Below are 17,739 nucleotides of genomic sequence, written 5' to 3'. Positions count from 1 at the left end.
CTGCCATCTCAAATTTTTTCATCATATTTGACAAGGGGCCTGCATTTTCATTTTGCACTAGGTCTTGCAAATTATGTAGCCATCTCTGTTCTGAGGAATGGGTCTGCCTAGTATCCTTGCTGAGCTGTCATTGGGCTAGGAGTAGCCCATGGGAAGCATCCTCAGTACAAACGTAGCAGTACACTTCAGAGCAAAGTAACTGGGGCCCAGAAAATGAGGTTCCCTGTAGCTGGAGGTCTGTGAGGCGTGTTCTAATGGCCACCACGGTCTACCCCTTGAGCCGTATAGATGTACTTCTCCACACAGGTGCAAGGAGCAGCTCCTCCATAGTCCTCATGGGCCTTCCTTCCTAAGGGGCAACTGAGCAGAGGGGGTTGGTTGGATGAATTACAGTCCCAAGATCACCACAGTTGATCCCAGGACCACAATTAGTACTTACTTTCTCCCTCTTCCACTATTCATTCTAAATCCCCTTCACCCTCAGCTATCGCCTTGGCCAGTCTTGGTGGCTTACCTGGTGGTGTAACCCAAACCTTCATTCCTGAGGGGTCTGAGCTCATGATAATCATACTCTTCTAAGGCTGAGGTTGCCACATCTATCTATTCACATTTATAATGGGGCTAGGGAGTACAGGAGGTACCCAAATGACTCACCTGAGTTCCACACATCTTCCTCCTGGCCCCATCTTGTAAATGAACTTACCTCCCCCTAATGATCAGTTCATTGCTTTTGCTAGTATACCAGCTCCTCTCTTGCCTGCTGGTGCCTGAACACAAAAAGTACAAAGCGCCCTGTCAGCAGCCACAACTTATAGTTCAGTGGGACCTTTATTATATCCCTGGCAAGAGTGTGTTCCCTTTGAGAATCAGGACCTCCAATCATGCAGAGCCTAGAGTCGCAGAGAAAGAAAGCAGAAAATCCCCCAGTGGATCACTGGGGAATGGTAGTAAGTGGGTCACTGGAAACGACAGTAAGTAGGGCCACTTCTCCTTCCACCCCTTAGTTTCCTGACCCTTGTATCCTTCCTACCAGGGATGTAGTACCATAGAGAGGTCACTGATTTAATAAATGTACCATGTCCTGAAAGATGGCACTTCATTATTTCACATCCTTTCTCAGAGCTCCCATTTCAGTTGTAACTTTAGAAGGCCATCTCAACAATCTATAAGGCCAGTTGCTTCTGGGTGGTGCAGTTCATAACACAACCAGAGAATCCCATGTTCAGGACCCACTCCCACACCTCCTTCACTTGAAGTAGATTCCCTAGTTGGATGCTCTGCTACATAGGATTCCACAACTGTGGATCAAGCATTCCCTAAGCTTCCAGATAGAAGTGCTGGCTGAGGCTCTGTGGACAGAAAAACCATATAATATTAATTTACAGTTTGCCTTAGAGTGATATTACCTATCCCACCTCCTATTCTAAGATAGTCTGAGAGATCTGGACCTCTTAAACATCCAAGATATCACATTGATCCATTACACTGGGATGACATCAAGCTCATTAGACAGGACCAGCCAGAGGGGCAAGTATGCTGGAGGCCTTGATAAGATGCGTGCATTTCAGAGGGTAGGAGATAAACCCTGTGAAGAGTCCAGAACAGGCCATTTCAGTAACATTTTTGGAGGTCTGGTGGTTGGAAGTATTCTGGAATAGCCTATTCTAAAGTAAAAGGCAAATTGATGTATCTTCTAGCCCTGTTTTGAAGAAAGAAGACAGTGCCTTGTAGGCCTTTTTGTGTTCTGGAGACAACATATTCCACCCCTGGGGGATATATTTCTGGCCCATGTACTGGGTGACATAGAAAGCTTCCAGCTTGAGTGGGGCTAGAACAAGAAAGGGTGCTGCAGCAGGTCCAAGCCATAGCGCAGTCAGTTCTGCCAGCAGACCCTCACGGTGTTAGAGGTGTGAGTGGTGGGAAAAGATGTAGTGTGACCACTGAATGGATCTGCAGGCCTCCTGGGCCCATCGTAAGCTGGACTTCATCTAGCACCCCATTTTTTAGCTGGTCCTCCTAAACCCTGCTCTAACAGCAGGGCCATGATGCTTCTTTGGGTCTCTCAGTATCAGTGCAACTCAGATCCTTTGTCCAGTAGTTTTTTTTTTTTTTTTTGAGGGGGAGGGAGTCTTGCTCTGTCGCCCAGGCTGGAGCACAGTAGTGCGATCTCGGCTCACTGCAACCTCCGCCTCCTGGGTTCAAGCGATTCTCCTGCCTCAGCCTCCCGAGTAGCCAGGATTACAGGAGCCTGTCACCACGCCCAGCTAATTTTTGTATTTTTAGTAGAGACAAGGTTTCACCATATTGGCCAGGCTGGTCTCAAACTCCTGACCTCAAGTGATCCAGCCTCAGCCTCCCAAAGTGCTGGGATTATAGACACGACCCACCACGCCCAGCCTGTCCAATTATTTAATAAATGTCTGATTATTCCCCCTTCAGTGTATAGTCACCCAAGAAAATGGCCATAGGTCCCTTTGAGGAGACTAGGGGAATCATCACAGTATATGTTTGCCATCATGTCGCAGGGTTCTTCCTCCAACCACCTCTCCAGTCCATGGGTCCAGATCCAAAAATTAACTCAAGTCTGGGAACTGGGGAAGGGAGCTGGACTTTTTATTGAAATGTTTGCCTTCAGCCTCTTGCTCCTCCAATTTGCTTTAAAAAAATAAATAGATCAGGGATCAGCATATGATGGCCCAGGAGCCACTGATGGCCCAATCTAGTCAATCATCTATTTTTCATAAACAAAGCTTTGTTAAAACACGGGACACTTGTTTGCTTACATATCATCTATGGTTGCTTTTCTGCTACAACAGCTGAGATGGGCAGTTGCCACAAAGAGCGTATGACTTGCAAAGTCTAAAATATTTAGCCCTTTACCTGAACAGTTTGTTGACCCCGTTATAGATGCTAAAAGCATCCTTGTTGACTGCCTGCCTATTTTGCTTCGAAGTGCAAAATAGACACTACGCTCCATTAACCATTTCCACAACCCTCTGCTGGTAAAGCCCAGTGATTGCCCCTCCATCCCTGCCTTTTGGTGGGTAAGGCAATTAAAGCCTCCTGGCTCCTGGCAGTTAAGTGCCACCTCCTGGCCCCCATCATGCCCACAGATGCTAACAAGCTCAGATTGTAACCGCCACTCCTACCATCATCGCGGCCTGCAGAACTTCTTAGTGATGGTGCCCTTCTCATCAGTGCATTTTGATGGCTGGGAGAATGGTGTATCTTGTGTGCCTTCTAATAGGACACATTCTCTGGTGGGTCTTTTGGCCATATAGATATATATATAATTTTTTTTTTTTTTTTTTTTGAGACGGAGTCTCGCTCTGTCAACTAGGCTGGAGTCCAGTGGCGCGATCTCGGCTCGCTGCAAGCTCCGCCTCCCGGGTTCACGCCATTCTCCTGCCTCAGCCTCCCGAGTAGCTGGGACTGCAGGCGCCCGCCACCACGCCTGGCTAATTTTTTTTTTGTATTTTTAGTAGAGACGGGGTTTCACCGTGTTAGCCAGGATGGTCTCGATCTCCTGACCTCGTGATCCGCCCACCTCGGCTTCCTAAAGTGCTGGGATTACAGGCGTGAGCCACCATGCCCAGCCTATATTTTTAATTTTAAAATAAATATAATATCTTATTACAAAAATAGAGATGGGGATTCACCGTGTTGCCCAGGCTGGTCTCGAACTCCTGAGCTCAATCAGTCCACCAGCCGCAGACTCTCAAAGTGCTGGGATTATAAGTGTAAGCCGCTGCACCTGGCCCGGCCTTATAGAATATAGTTCTTCAAACACGTCCACTTCCTTCAGCTTCTTTATTCTTATCTGTACTATCTGCCTGAGTGAAGAAGTAAAGGAGGGTTGGGGAGAAGCATTAAACTACCAAGCAGAGCTTCAGCAAAGCTAACAGGGAGTCCTTGAACCAAAGTCAGAGAAGTCCCATATCTTCCAGGAATAGACCTGTCTTAGTATCCCTGCCAGCCTTAACTATTTGCTAGGAGCAGCCTGTATAGGAAGCATGCCTGGGTGCAAATGCAAATAGGTCTCAGAGTACACCACTGGAGCTCTCAGGCCATTTTGTTCCCTGTGGCTGGAGGTGTGTGAGGTACATTCTTCTGGCCACCATAGGAGCCAGAACAAAGACCAGGATGGGTGTGACACAGCCTGATATAAATGCCAGTCTGCATCTTTAATAACAGTAAAGTAGAACAAGCTGCTGCTCAGGATGGCACTGCTTTCAGGAGTGTCTTTTGAGTCAGTAGAATAAGAGGGCTCCCAGGCAGACTGCAAAGGGACAAACTGATTCATGTGTGCCTCACCTCCTCTCTCCTTGCTATTATACGTGCAATCCAAACAGGAAAGAAGTACTTGCCCTGACTCAGAAGCAGTCTATTCCCTGTTCCTCCATTCTGAGAGGGTGAATTGACAGATCTCTTAGGATTCTTCACTTGAGGCCTAGGCTGTGAGGTGGTTGGTTAAAGGCCAAAAACAACCCACCTGCAATGAGTGCATTTGCCTGGAAGCTGCAATTGCAGCAAGAGCCATTGATGTCACAGTATGTTAATGCCAGTAAGAGTCTTAGGGATCACCTCCTGTCTGTACATTCATCCCTAAGGGAAAATTTCTCCAGTGATAAAAATTTTGCTTCTAGTACTAGCTATGCCCTTTCTTCAAAGTATAAAGGTGCAAAATAGATGGAGCTGATGGTAGGCTACAGACCCAGAAATGCAGGCCCAGGAAGGCAGCATCAAAGATAGATTTCTCCAGATGGTGATGGGGATGAAATGTCTCAAAACAGCCCTGCCTTAACGGGAATGTCCTAACCATCCCGCAATTGTTAATTTCTCCTAGCAGCTTTGTCTTCCTTCTATCAGCATCATTGTTATCTCAAGGAGACGCTCCTGGGCCAAATCTCACCCAGTTCTAGTCTCACTGTTGCTTATTTCTATTCCTGGAGGTGTGGAGTTTCACCAGCTGTCTAGAATTAAAGCAACCTTGCAGGAAAATAACAGTTCTGTGTATCCTCACCACTAGGCTCTCTCCTAACAGAGAAACTCATGCCTTCTTCACTTTTGTTCTTCCAATATCATCAGACTGGATAAAGAAAAATAGCAGATAGATTGGTGTGTAGTCCCATAATTCCCCATTATGGATATGGTTTTATCAAGATATTTAAAGTAAAACTCCTAAGGTCAATTTCTGTCTCTACTCCTAGGGTCTCCAACTGAAGAAAATTCACCTTTTTCCAAAAATCAAATCCCAGCCCCACCACCTACACCTGTGTGATCCTGGGCAGTTATCAGACCCAATGCATCTCAGCTTCCTCACCTGTAAAATGGTAATAACAATAGTTACGTCCTAAGGTTGCTGTTAGGAGATAACATGTATAAAGCAACTGAAATATAATAGATGCTCAACAGAGCTGGGGCTCTGAATTTTAGGTTTGAGAAGGAGCTGACGTAGATCTGGTATCAAAAATCCAGCCAAATATGAGAATAAGAAAAGAAATTGGACAAAATAAAGGAAACACCCAGCAACAAAATAAGGGAAACACCCAGGTGTGTGGCCGAGAGCAAGATTACATCTCTGTGCTGGTCAGTGATATCTTCGTCCTTGAATTCCTGGATTAGCAGACACGGAAAATACATAAACTCCTAAATAGGATCCTTACTGTTAAATTAAATAATGTACATTAAAACATTTTGAAAAATATAACTTACTAGAATAACCTACAAGACAGTGATATGCTTATAGTTGCAATAAACAGAGATTTGTTAGGGACAGGAGGGCGGTATGGTAAAAATGTTTATGAAAATGTGGAAAACAAGAACCTTAGCCTAGAACCCAAGAAAAGTCTCGCGCTCAAGTCTCACAGAGCCCATACAGGCAAATTAGCTCAGGATCCAAGGCATTTTGAGGGAGCTGATTACTTTGTCCCCTTTCAGAAGCAGAAGTTCATCAACCTCCTACTCATCTCCACTTAATACTCATCTACTCTCTGTCAGTATCTGTGTACCCTCCCACTTGTTTAATTACTAAAGGGCTGACTCTGACTATTCTCGTGCATATTCCCCAGACAGTAATTGACTAAGCCATTGAGATTCCCTGCAGTCTCCATCTAGGCAGAGTTTCGCCTGCCAGGCCAATTCATCACTGACTAGCCCGTGGGTTGGCTACTCTTGGGCCAGGTGTCCACCCCATATCCAATCAGTTAAGGCCTGACATCGTAGGCTCAGATGAATAAAAGCATGGAAACACATGGGATCCCAAAGATCCCAGCAAAGTCTTTGGACTGGAATGTTTTTCTTAAATGACGATTCTGAGCATGGCTGTTAATAGATGACAGATGAATTGATCATTAACTGATCAAAACCTCAAGCCTAACATCAAACTGGGAGACTCGAAAAGTTAGAAAACATCTTAAATCCTATAAAATGTTTCAGATAGATTGCTTTCAAGCATCTCACTGTTTAAACAAAGGTCAGACCACACAGAAAATCCTAATTTGCCTAAAAAGTTATAGTTAAAAAGGCTTAGGCCAGCCAGGAGCAGTGGCTCCCACCTGTAATGCCAGCACTTTGGGAGGCCGAGGCCAGGAGTTCCAGACCAGCCTGGCCAACATGGCAAAACCCCATCTCTACTAAAAATACAAAAAATTAGCCAGGGGTGGTGGTGGGTGCCTGTAGTCCCAGCTGCTTTGGAGGCTGAGGCACAAAAGTCGCTTGAACCCGGGAGACAGAGGTTGCAGTGAGCTGAGATCGTGCCACTGCCCTCTAGTGTGAGCAACAGAGCGAGACTATCTCAAAAAAGAGAAAAGGCCTAGGCCAGCCGAACTTCATCAGACCAATTGAGACAATACTAGAATTTGTAGAACTAGGAGAACAATACCACAAGATGGCAGCATTATCCCTTTTGTGCCTTGTCCTGTTAAAAAGTCTGAGAGCCAGGTTATCTGTTGAGCCTGCTCTCAATCTGCCCACCTCTTTTGTGAAGCTATTTTTAAGAGACCTGAGCAGCCCCTAGTTGATGGAGAATATATAAAAGGTCTAAACAGACATGGCATCTATTTTTGTATCCTCCAGTTCACTCATTATCTCTGAGCTCATTTGATTTCTAAAATCTCAGGATCTGTTATTATTTTTTAGTCTAATTAAATACATAATTAGGCATGGAGGGAGTGGCTTGTATTATCCAAGGATTACAAGCTCCTTAGCCATGTCTGAATTGCAGAAATTCAATTTTTAAATTGTAATATTCTTTATTTGGCATTTATGTAATCTAGTTTTTCATTATAGCTTTTTAAAATCTATGTATATCTCTTTCCTACAAGATTCAATTCAAGCCCAAAATACATACGGAAAACCAACTATGAATGTTAATTTTATGTGGGAATTTGGGTAGGCCATAGTGCCCAGTATCTGGCCAACCACCAGTCTAGATGTTGCTGTGAAAGTATTTTTAAATGAGATTAAATTTAATTCAGTAGACTTAGAGTAAAGGAGATTGTCCTCCATAATAGTGGGGGCCTCATCGAAGCAGTTGAAGGCTTTAAGAGAAAAAGACTGAGATCCCCAGGGAAGAGGAAATTCTGCCTCCAGACCACCTTTGGACTCAAACTACAACATTGACTCCTCCCTGGGTTTTCAGCTGTTGGCCTGCCCTACAAATTTCAGACTTACCAGCCCTCACAATAAGCTATAGATCAGGCACCGCACCATGGAATACAAAGATAATTAAGAAATATCTTGGGCCGCGCACCTGTAATCCCAGCTACTTGGGAGGCTGAGGCAGGAGAATCGCTTGAACCCGGGAGGCGGAGGTTGCAGTGAGCCGAGATCGAGCCACTGCACTCCAGCCTGGCGACAGAGCAAAACTCCGTCAAAAAAAAAAAAAGAAAAGAAAAGAAATATCTTTGATCTCATGTTAGGAAAACTCCCTACTGGAAGCAATAATTGCCTCCATAAGTGGAGGGCAAGCTCAGACCAAAGAAAGAGGCAGACCACTCCAGGTTGGTAGGTAGCCAAAAATTTACTCAGGGGAAACTTACATAGTAGGCAGTCTTGGGCAGCAAGACAAGGTACATCTCAGGACTTGCAATATACACTTAACCTTTTATACCATGAAAATGAAAGTGTGCAGAAAGTCTCTGACGACATGTTAAGCCATCTGGTTGCCTTCTTAATCTATTTACTCTAGTTACCTTCTATCTATTTAATTCCTAGTTACAAGGATTGTGTGGGTCCTCTACAATGAACGTTCCTAAGCATGCTGGGCAGAGGGTGGGACTGCGGGGAATGGGGTAGGGGGAGGTTCCAGGCAGCAGCAGTTCACTGCTTCCTACGACTCACTTCAGTCATATACCCAGAACGCATCTGAAAAACACCTGAACACATAACTAATACTGTAAGCGTTAAGGCAATGTATTATGAAAATACTGTGGGAACACAGAAAAATAAATTCTTTGGGTGGCAGTGAGAAAAACTGTAAAGAGGTGCCATTTGACTTGCAAAGAATAAACAGGTCTCCAACAGGCAGACATTAGAGACAGTGGAAACCCGATGAGCAAAAATAGATGTGCAAAAGGTGGCAAAATCATCCATGTAGATATGTGACTTCAAGGTACTAAGATACAATATCCAACATGTGAGCTCTTACTATTTTGTTAATAAGGGCTTTTATATAGATATCATGAAACTTTACATCCTTATCAAGCTACAAGCTCTTAGTATCCTAACTTCACGACTTTAGAAACTTAGGAACACAGAATTTAAGCAATTTGTCTAATGCCCCAAATCAAGCAGTAACATGAACCAAAGCAGTCTGACTTTATTTATTTATTTATTTATTTATTTAGGGACAGGGTCATGTTCTATCACCAGGCTGGAGTGCAGTGGTGGGATCATGGCTCACTGCCTCGACCTCCTGGGTTCAAGTGATCCACCCACCTCAGCCTCTCAAGTAGCTGGGACTACAGGCATGTGCCACCACACCTGTCTAATTTTTTCTTTTCTTCTTTATTTTTTTTGGTAGAGATGGGGGGGTCTCACTATGTTGCCCAGGCTGGTCTCGAACTCCTGAGCTCAAGTGATCCTCCTGCTTCAGCTTCCAAAAGTGCTGGGATTATAGGTGTGAGTCATCATGCCCGGTTTCAATCTGACTTGAGATCGTAATCCTAAACACTGTATCACTAAGGCCCTATATGCTTTAAAATTTTAAATGTTATAATCAAAGGGGAGCCTAGGAACCTTCAGGTTTATAGACATATTTTTGTTTCTTAGTATTCCCTTGTCTTTTTTGAGACAGAGTCTCACCCTGTCACCCAGGCTGAAGTGCAATGGGGCGATCTTGGCTCACTGCAACCTCTGCCTTCCAGGTTCGAGAGATTCTCCTGCCTCAGCCTCCCAAGTAGCTGGGATTACAGGCGCGCACTACCACGCCTGGCTACTGTTTTGTATCTTTAGTAGAGACAGGGTTTCACCATGTTGGCCAGGCTGGTCTCGAACTCCTGACCTTCTGATCCACCCGCCTTGGCCTCCCAAAAGTGCTGGGATTATAGGCATGAGCCACCGCGCCAGGCCTGTATTCCCTTGTACTTTTTAACTGTCTCTTCTACTGGACTAATAAACGTCAGGCCTAAAAATAAGAGTGAAAATCATTCTCGGAGTGATTTTCAGCCCATCCTTATCAGGATTTGAACATTGCAGGCTTCCTAGAGCTCATTAGGAATATATTTATGGTCTAAACCAGAATGAACAGCTACAAACTTTTCCTCCATTTACAATAAAGTGACAGTAGGGGGCGACTTTTTGTTACTTTTAACCAAAAGATAGGTGGATTCTGTTTATTCTTTACATGGCTACAAGCCTCCCTTATTCAGGGTACGTACATGAAGCATAAAATAACTTCACCTTCCACGTTAGTCTAGGCCTGTTCTTTTCTCTTTCTCAATCACCACCCCCATCCCATCCCAAATTTTACCCACCTTCTCTTTGATTGCCCTTCTTTTACATTGTGTTTCTTTGGAATTTTTGCTTTAAGTGCTTTTCAAATTGCAGTCATTAGAACTGTCTCTCTTGCCTACTCACTTCATTCTCCTACAGGTTTTGAAAATAAACCTAGTCTCACTCAAATGCTAACCTGAAGACTAAATGGCATCTGACCTCATACATACAAACTGAGCTAAAACAGTAGGAATAAACTTGTAATCCCAGCACTTTGGGAGGCCGAGGCAGGCGGATCACGAGGTCAGGAGATCAAGACCATCCTGGCTAACACGGTGAAACCCGTCTCTACTAAAAATACAAAAAATTAGCCAGGCATGGTGGTGGGTGCCTGTAGTCCCAGCTACTAGGGAGGCTAAGGCAGGAGAATGGCGTGAACCCAGGAGGTGGAGCTTGTAGTGCGCTGGGTGACAGTGCGAGACTCCATCTCAAAAACAAACAAACAAACAAACAAACAGTAGGAATCAACTAGCAACAGAACAAATCTTAAATATCTGATTAATCTGAACAAACCTATATAGGAACTATCTTCATCAAAAGAAATATTTAGAAACCAAGTAACTTTTTAAATATGTGCACAATGAGGCTTGGAGGTTTCATGATCAAGAATCACTGCTTTGTAGGAAATTTTATAGATAGATTCATCATATGAATCTGATGAAATCTGTAGACCCAATCCTGGGAAATACACATACACAAAATTCTGTGATATAATTATAAGGGTTTGTGTCCCCTCCAAAAACCATTCACAGAAGTTCCTCCCTCAGGGATCCAAAAACTCCAAGGTTAAAAAAATTAAAAATCTGGATGCAGGGGTCCTAGCACACCACAATCATGTCTATTATGTCCTATAATGGAGGGCCTGTCATGGCCATGAAGGGGAAGAACAGTGTGGCTATTGCCGCAGACAGGTGCTTCAGGATCCAGGCCCAGGTGGTGACCACGGACTTTCAGAAGATCTTGCTCATGGGTGACTGGCTGTACATCGGTCTAGCCGGGCTTGCCACGGATGTCCAGACAGTTGCCCAGTGCCTCAAGTTCCAGCTGAACCTGTATGAGATGAAGAAAGGTTGGCTCATACTCTCATAAGCATAGTGGCCAACCTCTTGTATGAGAAACAGTTTGGCCCCTACTATACTGAGCCAGTCATTTCTGGGTTGGACCCAAAGAGCTTTAAGCCCTTCACTGCTCTCTAAATCTCATAGGCTGCCCCATGGCAACTGATGACTTTGTGGTCAGTGGCACCTGCACCAAACAAATGTACGGAATGTGCGAGTCCCTCTGGGAGCCCAGCATGTATCCAGAACACCTGTTTGAAAGCATCTCGGCCAGGTGCGGTGACTCACACCTGTAATCCCAGCACTTTGGGAGGCCAAGGCGGGCGGATCATGATGTCAGGAGATCGAGACCATCCTGGCTAACACAGTGAAACCCCGTCTCTACTAAAAATACAAAAAATTAGCCAGGCGCGGTGGCGGGCGCCTGTAGTCCCAGCTACTAGGGAGGCTGAGGCAGGAGAAAGGTGTGAACCCAGGAGGCAGAGCTTGCAGTGAGCCGAGATCGCACCACTGCACTCCAGCCTGGGAGACAGAGCGAGACTCCATCTCAAAAAAAAAAAAAAAAAAAAAAAAAAAAGAAAGCATCTCTCAAGCCATGCTGGATGCTGTGGACCAGGATGCAGTGTCAGACATGGGAGTTATTGTCCACCACCATTGAAAAGGACAAAATCACCACCAGGACTGAAGGCCTGAATGGACTAACCCTGTTCACAGAGCCCACTTTTTTTTTTTTTAATAAAATAGCCTTAAAAAAAAAAAAGTTAAAAATCTGACCTAAAATATACTATTAGTTGGAAATGTTCATTTTTTATAAGTCATACATGCAGGGATCTTTTTGAAGCACTTTCTACCAAACTACTAATAGTAGGTATTATTTTTGTTCTCAAAGAAAAGTGAAAAACTTTATGAAATTGGTTTATTTTGACTAGAATCTTTTCACACTATCATATTTATTTATTTATTTTTGAGATGGAGTCTCGCTCTCGCTCTGTCGCCCAGGCTGGAGTGCAAGCACACCACTACACCCTGCTGATTTTTGTATTTTTAGTAGACACAGGGTTTCACCATGTTGGCCAGGCTGCAGGCTGGTCTGGAGCTCCTGGCTCAAGTGATCCAGCCGCCTCAGCCTCCCAAAGTGTTAGGATTACAGGCATGAGCCACCATGCCCAGCCTCTATCCCTTTTTTTTTTTTTTTTTTTTTTTTTTGAGACAGGGTCTCACTCTGTCACCCAGGCTGAAGTGCAGTGGTGCGACCTCGGCTCACTGCAACCTCTGCCTCCCAGTTCAAGTGATTCTCCTGCCTCAGCCTCCTGAGTAGTAGCTGGGATTACAGGCATGCACCACAATACCGGCTAATTTTTGTATATTTTGTAGAGACAGCGTTTTGCCATGTTGGCCGGGCTGGTCTCGAACTCCTGGCCTCAAGTGATCCACTTGCCTTGGCCTTCCAAAGTGCTGGGATTACAGGCATGAGCCACTGTGCCTGGCCTTTCTATCACCTTTCTAAAAGAAATTTCATGAGTGGACCTATAATTTTGTGACACAATAGATGGAGAACATTAACAGAAAGATAACAGGTGAGAACAGAAAAGAGTAGAATGTTTGAAATAATGTACATGAAGGGGAGTATATAGTGCTATGCACAGGAGGATGCTTGATAAACGACATCAGATAATTCAGAGACCTTTTTTTATTAAATGTGTAAAAAGCAGTTCTCATCTTACAAGCTCAAAATCAGATGAATGTATGAGGGTGTATAATTGTTATATTTATAAACTGTATCACCCAAAAACTCAATGAGGACACAATCTATATGACATTCAACATTTGCATATTTACATGATACTTACCGCAAAGTAAATACAAAATGAACTCCCATCATTTTAGTTCAGAACACAAGTGATGCAATTTCAAAACAAAGGCAATTTTTTTCAACAAAAAACAGAAGTCTCCCAAGTACCAATTCACTATTTTGCAGAAAAATACAACACTAATTATAAGAGTTCCATTCCAGTTTAGTCAGTAAGATACGTTGTTTGTTTGTTTGTTTTGTTTTTAGAAACAGGGTCTCATTCTGTCATATGGGCTGGAGTTTAGTGGTGCGATCAGAATTCACTGCAGCCTTGAACTCCTGGGCTCAAAGAATCTTCCCACCTCAGCCTCCCAAAGCACTGGGATTACAGGTGTGAGTCATCACAGTCTAGTAAGGTATGTTTTTGTTACTGAAATACAGCTAAAGGTTTGGATTTTAATCACCAAAGAAACAGTACTTCTGGTTTACAATTGACTTTAAAATAGAGGATAGTAATATATATTTATTTTCACATTTTTTTAAATCTTCAAAACTGAAATACAATTCTGAAAGTATTTGTGCCTTGTCATTTGTTCAATAAATTTGATTTGTTTTTAAACAGGTCACAAAAGTTCAATTAACTAACCAGAATTCTGTATCTATTGCCTGTCTACTGGGATTCAGTCTTAAGTCTGACTATATATCAAAAGCAGCAGCTCAGAATTTATTAATCCCAAGAGTTACTGGGTAGCTTTTAAAGTATTTCATTGCTTATAATACAACTCACTAGATAGATAATCTATACTAGTGACTCATGACATCAAAATTATCTGGAGAGCTTTTTAAAAAATACATGGGATCCACATCATAACTACACTAAGAATCGAGAATGTCTGCAATTTTTTTAACGTTCCCAGGTGATAATACTATGCAGCCTAGTGTGGGAAACCCCAGCCTACCACTAAGCCTGTGGTTCTCAACTTTTCAGGTGCACTGGAATCACTGGCGAAACTTTAAAAACAAAAAGCAAAGCAAAACAAACAAACAAAACAGATGTGCTTCAGTAAATAGAGAATTGTGTGCAGGAACCAGCATTTTAAACAACCACTGCAGTTGGTCCCAAATGACTCAGAAACACTGTACTACCTTTGTCAGATATCATATTATAATGCGTACATTCAGCAATTTAGGTGACATTGTCTGCAAGCCCTAATGAATCCTGCCCTAGGCAGTTTTAGCAAGTGTTTGAGGGCAACACTCAGCCTTTCAAATAAAATATATTTATATTCTTAAATATTAGGTCAAAGTCAACTGAATTGTGAGACCACCATTCATTAAAGAAGGCAAATGCTCTTTCCAACAATTTAAACCTTTAAACAAACCAGTTCTTAGCCCTCAACTTAAACCTAATGCTTTCTCCATTGTTAGCCTGATACGTGATCAGAGGTAGTGATTCCGTCTTACCAAAAATGTATTGTGGATTATAAAAGATACCATTGATACATCTTCACAGGCTCTGTACAGTCCCTATGTAATGGAGATTGGAGACCAGTTGGATATTAAATAATACTGTAAAACAGTAAACAATACACTCTTGATTTTAAACAATGAAACCTCATATTTCCCTCAAACAATAAATTCTTACATATAATATCCAGAAAAAAATTCTAGAAAACACTAAAGGTATCATGCTGCCTCTTTTGTGAAGCTATTTACTAATTCTTCACCATCCCTGTAATTATCTATAAAGTGGGTAGTTGGTGTACATCATTCCACTTCAAGAAATTTTCTTTTCTTTTTTTTTTTTTTGAGACAGAGTCTTGCTCTGTCACCAAGGCTGGAGTGCAGTGGCACGATCTTGGCTCACTGCAACCTCTGCCTCCCGGGTTCAAGCGATTCTCCTGCCTCAGCCTCCCAAGTAGCTGGGACTACAGGCGCACGCCACCACACCCAGCTAATTTTTGTATTTCTAGTAGAGATGGGGTTTCACCATGTTGGCCAGGATGGTCTCAATCTTTTGACCATGTGATCCGCCTGCCTCGGCCTCCCAAAGTGTTGGGATTACAGGCATGAGCCACTGCGCCCAGCCTCACTTCAAGAATTTTTTACAAGCACAGAAACTATATCTCAGTGTATGATAACTGTTACTATAATACTATATTGTATTATAAATATACAAGCTCATTTGAGTGTGTGATAGCTCCACCACCTCCACCAAGCTTTAGGAATATATATAATCTACTTTGAACCCAAAAGCCACAGAAGCAGTAACAACGACGCTAAGAAGCAGAAAGAGTATATGGTTAGTAGAATCTATCTGGCATCTTGCTCACCTGAACTACACCTAAAGTGCTGTTATTTCCCGTGCATGCACTTTTCCATTATGTTCTTCACAAAGGCTCTTTTCCATAAGCCACCATGGCCAGTCCACAAACCAAACTATTTTTAATGTTCAACAGAAAAGAAAGGTAGCAACAAGTTCCTTATTTTTGTTAATTCCTTGTTTCTTATAATAAAGAGTATCACTTCCTCTCACCAAAAGGCTATAGAGCTTCTGATGAAATTCAACTGTTCAAAAGGCTTACCTCTTTTCCAGGGGTAGGTGTGATTAAACAGCTGGCATTTCTTCTTAACAAAGTAATGAAAAGGCAATTACTAAAAAATCAGCATTGTATTACCAGAAAGGCAAGTCATTTCATAAAATAAGAACTGGAGAGTTTTAAATCTGTATTCATTAAGAAGCTAAAAAATTCATACTAATTTTTAACCACTTAGAGTTTTGACTCACAATAATCAAACCACTTTCCAGTTTATAAATAATTCAAGATCAAAATAATAAATTTTAAAATTAAACAAAATTTGAAAAACTTACATATAAATATCAAAAACCAAGCAACATGACGTCTGCTACTTGGAAAAAAGGCATGGAGACACAGTAATACCGGAATAAGGATTTCAACATACGACATAATGGCCTAAGGCACCACCTCAACTTCAGTCTACACTTGAGTCATCATAACCCAAATATGGGACAGGAAAAGGAAACACACAAACACAACTTTTCACGTCCTTTTGGCTGGTCTGGCAGTTAACTGCTTTTCTCTTTCAAACTCCTTCTCTCGTTGCTGCTCCCTTTCCAACTCTTCTTTTTGTCTCTTCTGCTGCAGTTTAAGTGCTCTTTTCTGTGTTAAAAAAAAAAATTTAAAAACGAAGAGAGCAATCGGGGTTAAGGTTTAGCCTAATTTGAAAATAACAGTGCTCTGCTTTGAGGTAATTCACTCACACTAATAAACTTCATCTTGGACATTTAAATTTGGGATAATTTAAGGTCCCTTTGATTCAAAATTTGTTGCTCCAAACTCTTATTAAATGAGAACTGTAGTCCATATCCAGAGAATCTAAGCCTATCAGCCCAGCTATTAGTAAAAATGCTCAGAGTGCAATTGAAAAAAAAATGACATTTTTAAGGCTGCACACGGTGGCTCATGTCTGTAATCCTAGCACTTAGGGAGGTCGAGGCCAGAGGGCTGCTTGAGCTCAGGAGTTTAAGACCAGCCTCGGAAACACAGTGAGACCCTGTCTCTAATATTTCTTAAACAAAGACATTTTTAAAAAGAAAAGAATGTACCATGAATTAATTATCCTATTGTATATGAGGGTATAAAAGCCAAAATATGAATACTGGCCGGGCACAGTGGCTCACGCCTGTAATCTCAACACTTTGGGAGACCAAGGCGGGCGTATCACCTGAGGTCAGGAGTTTGAGACCAGCCTGGCCAACATGGTAAAACCCTGTCTCTATTAAAAATACAAAAATTAGGTGGGCGTGGTGGCAGGCACCTGTAATCCCAGCTACCTGGGGAGCTGAGGCAGAAGAATCACTTCAACCCGGGAGGCAGAGGTTGCAGTGAGCCGAGATTGCACCAATGCACTCCAGCCTGGGCGGCAAGAGCAAAACTCCGTCTCAAAAAAAAAAAAAATAGTGAAAAAAAACAAAACAAAACAAAAAAAACCTCTACTTTTGTAAACAATGTGAAAGAATTTTCAACTCACTTTTAACTTTGATGTTTTTTCATGAAGCATCAGCATCTCTTTTCTTATATTCACCAACTTGGCATGATAGTGTTTAGCCTCAGCAAACTTAACATGGAAAAATAAATGAAAAGTCAAGTTAAAATAGACTAAAATATCAAAATGAATAAATAAGGTAATACATAAATGACAGTTTGTGCTTCCTAAATTGGTCAAAATTTTTACAGCCTTATCTTCACATTTTAATTCCAAAATAAAGATTTCCTTATACTGTTTTTGATTTAGTTCAGATTGACAAAAGTGTTACTAAACATAAAACAGACATTTATATTAAGATGGGCATAGACAATATTTTGCTTTAAAAACATATAATTCTAAAATTTCAGATAAGACTATCTAATAATGCTATCAGTTTCATTTAAGAAAAGTAAAACATTCTCTCTGCCTTTACAAGAGAGATTGAGCCAGAACACATGAAACAGTTTAAGTGAAGTGTCTGCCCATAAGGAAAACCCAAGCTGTGGCCACAGAGCCCTGGACAGAGAGAACTGTGGACAAGTTTAATCCCATTCCTTGGGCTCTTTTAGTCAGACTAAGCAGAATGATCTCTGTGAGGACACTTTCCTTCTTGAGGAGTCGTAAATACAGACTTTACAACTCAGCCAACCTGCATAATCTAAAATGAAGTCTTATGCCAGGAGAAGATGGGAGGATGATGCAAGCCTAGAGATGTCAGAGAGAAGGAGAAAAGCACCCTATTTTCAGACAAGGTTACAGAAAGAGAAGAAATGAAAGAAATGTCAGTAGAGAGATTCACAGCCTTAATGTAGCTGCAAGTGAAGTCATTGTCTGATTAGCTCA

The 17,739-nt window shown here is 42.3% G+C and overlaps 1 protein-coding gene and 1 pseudogene across 2 annotated transcripts in view; one reads left to right on the top strand and one right to left on the bottom strand.

Moving 5' to 3' along the window:
* Positions 1–10,830: 10,830 nt before the first annotated feature.
* Positions 10,831–11,569, top strand: LOC116482633 (proteasome subunit beta type-3-like; annotated as a pseudogene).
* Positions 11,570–12,721: 1,152 nt separating this feature from the next.
* Positions 12,722–17,739, bottom strand: part of BLOC1S6 (biogenesis of lysosomal organelles complex 1 subunit 6) — a 76,472-nt gene continuing 71,454 nt past the window's right edge. For both annotated transcript variants that reach the window (XM_058427495.1, XM_032176297.2), the window contains 2 exons: positions 16,900–16,986; positions 12,722–16,028 (listed from right to left, as the gene is read on the bottom strand). In XM_058427495.1, coding sequence (XP_058283478.1) covers positions 15,909–16,028; positions 16,900–16,986 — 207 coding nt within the window. In that variant the 3' untranslated portion in view covers positions 12,722–15,908. The remainder of the gene's footprint in view (positions 16,029–16,899; positions 16,987–17,739) is intronic.

The sequence above is a fragment of the Hylobates moloch genome, unplaced genomic scaffold (assembly GCF_009828535.3).
Source record: "Hylobates moloch isolate HMO894 unplaced genomic scaffold, HMol_V3 SCAFFOLD_14, whole genome shotgun sequence".
In the NCBI taxonomy this organism is placed as follows: domain Eukaryota; kingdom Metazoa; phylum Chordata; class Mammalia; order Primates; family Hylobatidae; genus Hylobates; species Hylobates moloch.
Note: the sequence above shows the minus strand (reverse complement) of the source record. Positions and strands in the feature narration are given on the sequence as shown.